General features: G+C 38.5%; 1 protein-coding gene across 1 annotated transcript; it reads left to right on the forward strand.

Annotated features, from left to right (window-relative positions):
• The first annotated feature begins 227 nt into the window (after positions 1–227).
• LOC139709777 (mediator of RNA polymerase II transcription subunit 28-like) lies at positions 228–4,207 on the forward strand. Its single transcript, XM_071621739.1, has 4 exons — positions 228–319; positions 1,342–1,408; positions 2,170–2,282; positions 2,613–4,207. The coding sequence occupies exons 1-4, from the start codon at positions 254–256 to the stop codon at positions 3,003–3,005; spliced, it is 639 nt and encodes a 212-aa protein (XP_071477840.1). The 5' UTR covers positions 228–253; the 3' UTR covers positions 3,006–4,207.
• The last annotated feature ends 8,094 nt before the right edge of the window (positions 4,208–12,301 follow it).

Consider the following 12,301-nt stretch of genomic DNA (forward strand, 5'->3'; position numbering starts at 1 on the left):
ATTATAATTTTTGTAATAGATAACAGTCAGCTTTTATAGCGGCTATTGACCTCACTCTGTTCTTTGTATGTTTTTTACCGGTGTAGTGCCTAGTGGCCCCCAAGCGTACATCTGACATGGTGTCCACTGCTTGCATGCACGCTGTCAATTCCCGGTACTAATCCTTCGTTTTCAACCTCAGTGCACCTGGGTAAATCTACTACCTACTGCTTGCTGCTCGTTTGCCAGGTATCTGCATCCCTTGGCTTCGAAAATGGCTTCACATAGTGGATCTAGTGGTGACAGGCACTTGGTTGATGAACTCGAGTCGGCTTTTAAGGTCAGCTGTTTAATTTCATATTTCTTATGTTTGTTGCATCCAAACATGCCAAACGACATCATCTCTGCTCTGGTGAATCTTGACAAGTTGACATGCAACATTGCAACCATCCGGTCTATCACTAGATCTAGTATCAGATTATCGTCGTCAATTTCAAACACAGAAATCAGAATATTAAATGATATTGAGTTTGTGTTCTTCATGTAAAATACCTTAAATTAACTCTTAAGATATGGCTATGCTACTAATTTTCCCATGCCATTTTTTTTTTCATAATCACCTTGTTTTGTCAGTGATCTAACGTTAATACTTTCGCATATAATTTGCTCATATTCACTTGTAAACTTATTCTGATATCTAAATATAATCTATTTATAGGATTAGAAATAAAGATTGAATTGAATGGAATGGGATTAATTTTGACTTATTGTGATCATTAAATCAACTCGTACAATATTTATAATATACTCATTAATCTTTCTCAAACTGTAGTACCATAGTTATAGGTAAACTCGGCCTAGCGGGTAAAGTCGGCCGCCAGCGCGCACAGTACATAAAATTGTACTGTGCGCGCTGGCGGCCGACTTTACCCGTGGGGCCGAGTTTACCCATATCTACTGTATACTATATTATATATGTCTATTGTCGACCCAGTCTTTTTTAACCTCTTGACCCTTGTGTGTGAAGGAGATAATGATACATTAATATACCTTTGCAAAAGAGTAATAAGATATTCAATCGTTTAATGTAAATTTACTGTCTGTATTTCGTATTGCCCGATTGGTGAGTGTCTCAACATCTCATATTAACAATCGATATCTTCATTATATCAAAAGTGTTATGTAGATGTAACTATTACTTGTTAATTGCAAGTAAAGGTAGATTCCAACAATAGAATACATTGTAAGAAATGTTGCACTGATCAGGTGTGGTTAGTTGATTGTGGCATTGGTTCGTTTGCATTGAAGCAGACAGATTTCAGAGGAATAAACTCTTTGTTTGTGTTTTCCTTTCATATACAGGCTTGCCTCTCATCTCTTGTGGCTCCAGAAGCTGTTCATGTTCATGATCACATAGAATTGAGGGCAAGTAAGTCATCAGGAGTAATAGTATGTGACGCGGCAGATGCCGTGGAAGGAATCAATGACCAATCAATGTTAACTTTTACAAGTCATTTTTGTCAGTGCTTTTGTTTTGGGCAGCAGCATCGAGCTGTGGACATAATTTGAAATACGCGATATAAGTCGGTTGGATAGTTGTTTGCATCAAAGGTGTCTATGGGTGTATTTGGTGTTCTTTCTTGTGAACCTGAAGAAGTTTGTCTTTATCTTTGTTGAATTATATATACTGTATTTTGCATTTCATGTCTTGTCATGAAGATACCATGTGCATGAGTTTGCAAGGCTATTGTGTGACAACTGCTCATGCATTGAATGTGAAGATCTTAAGTGATACAATTTACTGGTCTCCAAGTAGTAAACTCTTTCACAGATTGCTGAGCAAAAAAATAAAAAAGAAATAATAATAATCAATCAATCAATTAAAAAAACATTAACTATTGTTTGATTTCTGTACTAGGGTGTGCATAAAAGCAAAATGTCTTATTTTTGCATAGTGCTTTTGTATCTGTTCATGAAAGTTTAAAATAATGATTGAATCAGTATGAAAATCTTTCCAGTTTTTATTTTTTGCATTATGCTTCTTCAGCATAGTTTGAACATGATACTGATATCACTGCAGAAGTCTCACCTGACTGTCTGGTTCTGTCTTCTTTATGCAGGCTTCTAAACATCTGATCATAAGAATGACATCTGTATGAATTATTAATTTGTGGTTTCATTGCATCGTAGGTGTTGACCAGTCCATTCAACGTTTTCTTGAGCTTGCCAAAGAAACAGAGAACTTCTTCCTGCAGCGACAGATGCTGATGGCCATAACAAAGCCAGAAAATGTGATCAAGGAGGTATGTGATCTTGAGGGCAAAACAATTACCATAAACTCTGTGACAATTTTTTAGCCCGTTATTTTCCCCCTGAATGTGCATGGAATGTCAGTAAGTGCCCCACAGATGAAAATGTTTATTCTTTAATATTTGATGTTAAAAAGTAAATGTTGTCAAAGACAAATGGAGCCATCCATTTTCTATGAGCTTCTTTTTGTCATAGACCTCCACAATACATAAAATTGAGATGTCATCACTACCTTGATATACATGTCCTAGTGTTACGTATGTAGAGGATGTCCCGTCCTGTATTTCATCTTTGTTTTGTTTTGTTTGTTTTGTTTTTGCCAGGAGATTGACGAGCTGAAAGCAGAGCTGTCCAGGAAGAATGCCCTCCTCCAGAAACAGCTGACGAAGGTCAACAACTGGCTGACCATCCTCCAATCTCTGGAGTGCAGCGGCCCGCCACAGCCGCAACATCCGCAGCAACTTCACCACGCCCAGATGCAGCAGCAGCAGCTGGCGCGGGGTACCATGGCGATGACGATGGGTCCGCCTTCTGGCATGCCGCAGTCTCAGCAGGGCACCAGTGGTGACTACCAGGGACAACATCACGGGGCCGCTGGTGTCGGTGGTGGGGAGGCCGCAGCCAACATGATGGGGACCACACCCCTGTCGGGACCTCTTGCCCACTTGGAGCAGGCAACATCCAGTATTGGAGGCAGTGGGTTTGATAGGAGGTGAGATTTGTGCACCTGTTCCCCATAACAAACTCAAGCACATGACTCATTTGGAATGAATGTGGATCATTACTTCTTGATCAGCACTACATGCCTGGTTGGTACCGCTTGCTCACTACAGCTAGTCATCGGGGTTGAGTCTTGTGGATTTGATGTCAAGTGACCAGACGATATCGCCACATTTGCATCTTGCTCTGCTTTACGTGCGCAAGTTGTGTCTCTCTCACACGGGACCTCTATATGATGTGTTATTTGATGGACACAGTGTTTTGCCTCATATCAGAGTGGATAACATGATAACACACAGTATTGCAGATGTAAGTCCACAAGATCCAACGTGAACTGTTATACAGTGGACTCTTATTATAACGAAGTCCTCGGGACCAGCAGTTTTCTTTCGCTATATTGAAATTTCATTATATCTGAACAAATAAACTATAAAAAACATAGAGAGGATAATGTTTGGGCCTTAATTTTTAATTTGTTGTAACCAAATTTTGCTATAGCTGTGTTAGTTATAACTGGAGTACACTATAGTGACTTGGGGCTGAAATTTTAGATCATTTCATCTCTGTGGTATATAGAGGAGTTATCTCAGTTTCATAAAACAGCCAAAGCTTGCAGATTCCTCAACATCTTTATTGAGAAAAGGAATTTATGAGAGCATTTCAGTTGCAAACATGTAGCGTTTAAACAGTGTTGACCTGGAGTTTGGCAAGTGTTATATTAAGTTTTCTGACAAGATGAAAACAAAGCATCTTTGGTTCACACAGAGTTGCTGTGTGAGTCATTTCAGCTTCAGAGGAAAGTAATAACAACATACCAAAGACTTATGTCGTTTCAGAAGAGGCAGAAATTGTGATTTACAGTCAACCTTGCCCAAGTTGAATCCAAAAAGATTGGTCAAAATCTTTTGACTTCAATGAATTTCACCTCACACAATGGAATAAACATGTGTTTATATCCAGCAGGGTAGAATTTTTCAACTTCACCCATTCTGGATTTGTGCAAGGTCAACACAGGCAAAATTGACTGTATTCCAAGATTTTATCAATGCCTTTTACAGTGTGTATGTTGTCTGTGCTGTTAAAGGGAAACCACTGAAATAAAATGATAACTAACTTTGTCACGAGAAAATCTGTCCCCTTACAAAGTTTGCCAGACATTGATTTATGTGAAGATGTTGACCATCGCCGTGAATACTGTGACGATAGCTCACTACGATTTTCTTTGCGAGACAAGTGATTAATTTGTTCCACTATCGTCTTATGATTTAGTTTAAAATGTTCTAAGTAATAATAGCAGGATGTCTGAAATACATGTACACTTGTATCTCCATTTATTTTGCTCCACCTACTCCAGAATACTGTATAAAGTTTGAAACATCCGAAAGACAAATATTCTTTCCAGTGACAGAAAAAAAAAGTCTGTTAACTTACTCTTTGTTTTACTGACAATCAAAGTGTGACCACAGTCCTCTAGAGTGAAGATGATTTTGAATGCAGGATTCGGTGGTATACTTTATTAAAGCATTTGTAGATAATTACCTTGTTAACTTCCCAGGGGGTGAATAAAAAAGAAGTGGACAACTCTTAGTCAACAGATTACATTGATGTTAACGTCATCAGTGACCATTTCTGGCACACTCCTATTTCTTTCTTTTTTTCCAACGGCACATATTTCTTGAGATGATAATCATGACTCTGTGAAGCTGAAAATACTTTGTATGTATGACAATGTAAATATCATTTCATAAAATATGATGTAATAAATGTACATAATCAACTCTTTTGGGCCTTGAAAATCTGTTAGTTTTGTAATGCTGAGGATGCAAAAGAGTGAAGACAATAATAAAATAAAAAACATCAAATCACATTTTTAATCCAGTCTTTAATAACTTTATTGCATTTTGCAAAAATGAAAATGTGACCTTACCTCAGTATCTATTACCATTTGCAATTTATTGCAAGAAATGATATCTTGAACAGAACACTGCATTTAGTTTCCGTGTGTGCACAAAACCTGCCAGTTATATTTGTGGAGGAAATGTACTCATTTCACTCCTTCCTATTTTCATTCATATGTCAAAGGTCAGAGGCATTGGACAAACACAAATTAAAGAATTACACAGTGTGGGAGACAACTCCTGAATGATATGAGAACATATCTTGTCAATTTGATTTGAAGGTACATGTAGGATGAACTGATAAAAACACACATGTTAGCACACACAAGGTTTGCTATTGGATGATAAGTGGTCGGAGAGATACAAGGGTGCACTTTTTCATGATGGTTAATTATCCAACATGTGGGCAAACAATGACTCAGTGTGGAGGGCAGCTATTAACACCATTGTACCTTCATAGACCCTTTACTGTACGTCTGATATGATCACAAAGAACAGAATGAATTCTTCTGACCAGTAAATGACAGACAAAATCAGACTGGAGATTAGCTTACAGCTTCTTTGTGACCTGGCTGTAACCTCCAGACAGAGTGAGCCTTTATCACTTTGCTTCTTTCCTTCTGCCAAGGAGTTCATGATTTCAAGATTGCAATCACAAACACAATTTAGCTTCGAGTTCCATTTTCAAATTGTGAGCAACCATGTAGACACGCTGTCTGTTTGGGAGATATTTACTTTCTCTTGTAAGTGCAATGTACAAACAGTATCTCATTAAGAAGAGATAACAGCTAATTGTTTAACAGACCAAACAAGGCAATCATGTCGAGCCCTATCACTTTCAATATCATTCTGTAAAGGTGAACTACATGATACTTCAGGTGGGATCACATACTGCAATGGTAGAAATTTACCCCACAGTGAAAATAACGTTGATTATAAAGCAGCAGACCAGAGACATAACGGGTCATGAAATACAATGACCATTTGACCGTTGGTGAATCATGTCTACAATCACAAAGGTGTATGAGATACCTGCCTAGTTACTGTAGCATCATCACTTGTGTAGAAATTATTTGTGTCCAGCCAGAGAAGACATTACGTTTCTTGATTCTGTTTGATATAACTACCTATCAAAATCTAAAAGGACATATGCTTCAAAGTCCTCAATAATCTCCAGCTGAAACATGATGAAAACTACGTACATGTAGTTGTACTTTCCACTGGTTAAGGTAAAATTTACAACATTTTGGGTAAAAAACAAATGAGTACTTCTGCAGTCGAAGGGACATGACAGGGAGTGATCGAGGATTCTATTTTAGTTGACAAATACACAAGAAGTCACATTAGCTGACTGCATGATATCTTTCTTGATACTAATATTTGTTCAATTATGGAAAAAATAATCACTGCTTTGTCACCAATTTTGCTGCATTAAATAATGCCAATCTCTTTTGTAATACTGAGACACAGAAAACGGCTCACACCTATTTACATTGCATTCCATAAACTGGGATCATCTATTAGTACAACCCCAAAAAACAGCATTTCCCATCAAACAAGTTAATTTTATTTTACAATGCACTCCCACTATAATGAAAACAACTACAGCGAAATTCTTGCTACAACAAAGTAACAATTCAGGTCTAAAAATCATCACCTTTATATCTCTATGTACTGTACTGTTCGGCTGACACTAAATTATTGTACAACGAGAGGAAACCGCCAGTTCTGAGGATGTCATTATAATGGGAGTGCACTGTAGCAAGTTGACAGATAAACATGTCTCGGTTGTTAGTGAAAGCACATTCAGTTTGGAGGGATTACCTCAAAAATTCTGAAGGGAAAGAACAAGAGAGGAAAAAACACAAAACAAAACATAAAATTAAGGCAAGTAAAGTTCTTACTCTTCTACCCTCTTCAATTGAAAACTTTAGATTGACCGAGATTGGAAGCTCATATCCTAATCGATGAACACATAATTCTCATTTTCCTGATTGCCAAAATGCTTTACTCAATTATACAGTCCGACCTTTCCTATCCAGACATGTCGGGACTAGCGCTCATCCGGATAAGGGATTTGGTCGGATATGGGAGATTCAATGTTTAATACACTCGGCTGCCTATAACCAATGGTAGCTAAACATGTACAACGTATCAATTTTGTGTAAACATGTCACGTCCTCGCTTCGGCCGGTCAGCGTTTTGAATTCTCGGATACTTTGCTCAATGAACAATCACCTGTACAGTGCCCTGGTTTAATGAAAAGTTTTCTGTCCATGTTCTTGTGGTGATTTAGGGGTAGTGAATGTCCAAATGCATGTTATTTAGATGAAAATTTGATGTGAAAGTATGTTAATTATGTTGAAAATAATACGTGATTCTTGTGAGTTTGAAATCGCTCTTTCCCCCGTAATTATTTGACTGAAAAAATTAAGATTGCACCCGGATAAAGGGAGGCCAGAAAGGAGAGGTCGGACTGTACATGTATCTCACTTTGCAACCAAGCACTACTTAAGATGCAAGGGAGCAATGAGCAAGAATGTGCATAATGATGAATATGAAAGGACTTGGAGTCTGACTCGATCGATTGTCCAACAAAAGTCGAATGCTGTACTACATTCTACTATACATGCAGAGACTCCAACCCAAAGCACCTTCTGATCTGGAGATTCTCCCGCCTGAAACCCCTAGCAAACGGGAGACTCCAAGTTGATGTGTGCGAAGCGCGAAGTTCCTAGGGTTCTAGATGCTCTCTGGTGCTATCTAAGGCTTATTTTTTCAACATACAATAGCAATAAGTAAGAAATCCTTTCCAACGGGAGACACAGAGCCAGGGCGGGAGAAATTAAATCTCAAGAGGGAGAACGGGAGATTTTGCAAAAATGGGTTTTCGGCGGGAGATCTCCCGTCAAAAACGGGAGAGTTGGAGTCTCTGTACATGTACTGTGAATACATGTGATGCGACAGAGGTCCGTTTTGCCGCACGTCAGCTAGTTTGAAAGTAACGCAACTTTCAATATTATACCAAACAAAAGTGTGATGTCATAGCCATTCATCGCCATGGAAACTGGTTCTAAACAACCTCCCCACACTCAATCGGTGGAAATATTAATGGCATATACATGTATAGCACATGTAGTATATTAAGGGCATCAGATCAGTTTGAGATGATACATGCACACAAAATAGAGCAGTGTCTTAAGCCTTTCATTTTCCAGTGAATATCAAATTTGTTGGTGAAGAATTTATGAAGATATTGAAGAAGTTAAACTTGCTGAAAATTTGAACAAGAATGGCGTTCACAGGGACAGTCGCCCTTCGGTTAAATTGAAATCAATTTCACACTAAATCTATTTGTACTGGTAAACAATGATTAAAGGGACAGTGTGGTTTTGGTTGAGATGGTGTATCAGATTTTAACTTTTTGTGAGATAATTAGAAACCATCTATGAAATATTAAATAGCAAACAATGCCAAGAGAAATTCAATTTGATGAAAATTGGTTTTGAAATGGCTGAGATATCAAAAAACAAAGTTGAATAAAGTGGTCCTAATAAAAGGTGGGTCCAATCTTTTTTTCAGAACCTCCTTGTTTTTGGATATCTCGGCCATTTCCAAACCAATTTTCATCACATAAACTTTGAATTCCTCTTAGAATTGTATGCTCTTTCATGTTTCATAAAGAGGTTTCTCATTATCTCACACACAAAAAATTGGAAACTTGAAAGCCCATTTCATCCAAAACTATACCATCCCTTTACGAGTCTCTACTGGATCCTACGAAAAAAGAAAACACTTATTTCCACTCTTAAATTTTGAAGCTCTCGCCACAGGAATTAGAAACTGATGCAGCACATTTACAAGATCACTGTCTACAGAGAGTCTGCAGAATAATCTAAGACAGATTGCCAAACACAAAATTGTGATCTCTTCACAGTCGATGACCTACAGGTATCATGACCAGATTTCAGATTTTTGGCAAAACTCCACCATGACAAATGGAAGACAGTCACTACAAAATGCATACAGGATTGTTGTTGTTGTTTTTTCCCCCAACTCGAAGGTATAATTGAGCTTTCATTGGATAAGGATAGTGTCAGAAATCTTAATTCTTTGATGAATTAGTCTATATCTCATAACAGACATGTCAGGTAGCTCCAACACAAACTACAATCATCCAATGGGGGGTTTGAAAAAAGGTGTAACTGTCAGTGGGTACACATCTGCATACTACACTGTAACTGTCCAGGGCCTTGCAATTATAATACAAGTCAACGGATTGAATAGATCGATATCCATTATGACTTGGTGGCTAGCCACATGCTAAACAACCTTCAAATCATAACGCATCACTTGAATAATGCTGGGCTGAATGCCATTTTTCTATTTTATTTCCCCTCCATATGCAGCACACACACACACATATAAATACACATGCAAATAGTACATAACCTTTTTTTTCTTTCTTTCCCTCTTTTTTTTTACAGCCACATTCCTAATTTCCACACTTATTTAACTTACTGTATACACCATATATTTAGCGAGTCTAATTTTCCACGAATCAAGACTTCCTGATGATTTCGAGAGTGATTAAATTCAAAATCATAGAGTATGGAACTGAATGGAGATGACTATGTATGCCTGCACGTCACATCTATGTCAGGATCAGAATCAATATTTTCGAGTGTTTTTAGATTCACAAATAAAAACCTCACAAAATATTTGGCATATACACTCACTTATTTAACTGGTCTTTACAATACAGCTGGAAAATTTCACATAGGAGATGTAATCCTCTGTCTGTCCCACATATAAATCGAACATCAGCCTTGATTATGACTAAACCCCAGGCCCAATACTCTGACAGATGACTGGTGCTGGCCAAAGCTTAGTACTGGTCAGTTGTGCTTGACCATAACAAACATCCACACTTGACCATCAAATAGAACATTTCTGAATATACAAATGATGCACAGGATAGAGTGTGTTAGTGAGAGTGCGCCGCACCTTCACTAACACCACGAAATAATCCTGTGCATCATTTGTTTTATAAAATGGGTCTATGATTATGTTCTTCACCTGCAACAGTAGATCTAACACTGTACTGTACTGCATGCATGCCTGATTGTCTGAATACTACTAACAGTAGATCTAATAGTAACACTGTACTGTAGGGCTACTGTACTGTAACTAGTGTTACTGCATACCGGTACCTGATTGTCTGAACACTACGTTTTGCTGACAGTAGCTGATCCAAAATTTTCACGGGAAATATCCGTCAATGAAGTCTTGGTAAATTTTACAAAGGCCTCAAATCTTTGCCATCCGAATTTCAGAGATCGCTTCGTGCTTGCCGAATCAGTTCCATTGATTAATTCATCCAATTCCTCGTCATTCTACAGTTCAAACTGCGCCTGCAGCGGATCCGAGCTGGAGGCAGCCATTTTTTCGTTTGTTTCGCTGGCAATCGATATCGCGATATCAACCTTTGCATATAAGCATTGTGTGCAATTCAAAGGAGCCGCGCGCATAGATGATTGGCCATTTACCATAGGATAAAACGCAAGTGCAGTGGGACTAAAATAAGCAACGCCCACGTGACTCATTTCAGCGCTTCCTATTGGCTACATTCTTGAACCCATTTTATAATGTATTCTAGTTCATGTACAAATGTTCTCGGTAGATAAGTTTTCCCTTCCCTTTCACCCACTGCCCTTCTACTCACATAACTTTCCCTTGATTGACACAGTGGGGAAAGTTTTTGAGGATGCAAAGAATAGCCTCTGTTAAGCAGGTATTATGTGAAACCTGAATACTTTAGGCAAATATCCTGAAGGTCTAGACACTGGCTGTGGCAGTTATGGATTATACATAAAATGATTTCATACAGTACTGTCATTATCTTTTATGTCTTGTTATCTGATATTGACACCTCCACCAAGGAGGTACTGTTTTTACTGCTATTTGTCTCTTAGCAATGTAAGTCAAAAAAGTTAATGAAATTATCAAGATAAGTCCCTTGTAGTGAAAGGGACAGGTGATTAGTTTGCGTTGGTGATCTACATCATGATGTAGGCTTTTCTTTTTTTGAAGGATGCATGCACGGTTCTCTGGCCTAGTGACCCTGTAGCCACAGCACAGGCTTGCGCTCCTTGGTGCTTTCTATCATTTTCTGTCGATACCCATTACCGGTATGATGCACTAGCTTACAGCAGAAAGTGGCACTAGGATTTGTCGGATAGCGGCAAGGCACAGACCACGCCCCTTCGTGCCAGGAAGACAGAACTAGATGAAAGAACATTCGCAACCAATTCGTCTAAATCTGATGACTAGCAACTGAGGTACCCAGAGTAATACTGCATATTTTGGCAGGTTACACAACATTCACACAAGACAAATGATAACATATAATGCACATACATAGGAGAAATTGGTAGATTCTGATGTCATGTGTGTGCTTTGTTGTTGTTGATGATTTTTTATTTTTTTTTTTTTTGGGTGGGGGGGTAGGGTGAGGGGTTAAATTACTGAAAGGTACATAGAGAGCTAAAATAATCATATGCTCACAATTATTTGAACAGACTTGGCTGTATAGCAGCACTGTGGTGCTATCTCATACTTGTCCTTGATTGCAAAGTACCACTAAGAACCATCAATTTGGAGAAATTGAAATGTGCAAGAGAGTCCCAACTCCTACACCCATTCCTTCTTAAAGTAGTCTTACCATCTCATTTGTGACTACGCACTGATTAGGCCATGATTAACAAAGGCATTCTGAGGTGGCAGTGTGACTTATGTGTGATGCAGAAACCTGAATCTCAAGCAGGCGCACCAATACCAATGAAGATGACACTGTGAATGAATACCAAAGGTTAAGCTCCTTTTTGGGTTCTAGTCAAGTAAGCTATGAGCCCCGCTGTGTGATAAAGTACAAAGTGTAACCAGATAATCACATCATGTATTCAGCAGAGAGGAAAATACACTGAACTCTCTGAGGGCCATCATTTCCAGAATGCTATACACATCATGCATATAAAAGACTGTCCTTGGCAATAAGTGAGTTAAATCAAACATTATAATGTGCAAAGTGTCATCCCACTGTATTCCCAATAGCAAGTTACCACTTCAAATGAGTGAGCCCTACAAAATGTCTCAAATTTGCCGAGTTCCATCTGAAACAGTGAATTAAGGCTTGCCTGCAAATATTTTCCAAAATATATGGAAATAATGGGTCAATGGTGAACTAAAACACCTGCTGAGTCACAAGCTTCTGACAGAGTGTCTCAGCCTCACACTATCACTGTTTTTTAGCCTGGTGGACTTGATTAGCACCTCGCTGCTTCCTGGAGTAAGTCACAGTCTTGCTGGAAGGGGACTTCTTGCATCAGGGCTCC

Source organism: Diadema antillarum, unplaced genomic scaffold, assembly GCF_040938485.1.
Source record: "Diadema antillarum isolate AM-2024a unplaced genomic scaffold, OU_Dant_1.0 seq00001469_RagTag, whole genome shotgun sequence".
Lineage (NCBI taxonomy): Eukaryota > Metazoa > Echinodermata > Echinoidea > Diadematoida > Diadematidae > Diadema > Diadema antillarum.

Excerpts from the sequence above, each read along its gene's own strand:
- LOC139709777 (XM_071621739.1), top strand. The coding sequence starts at position 254 with ATGGCTTCACATAGTGGATCTAGTGGTGACAGGCACTTGGTTGATGAA. Across the intron at positions 1,409-2,169 it reads TCACATAGAATTGAGGGCAA|GTGTTGACCAGTCCATTCAA; the intron begins GTAAGTCATCAG and ends ATTGCATCGTAG. Across the intron at positions 2,283-2,612 it reads CAGAAAATGTGATCAAGGAG|GAGATTGACGAGCTGAAAGC; the intron begins GTATGTGATCTT and ends TGTTTTTGCCAG.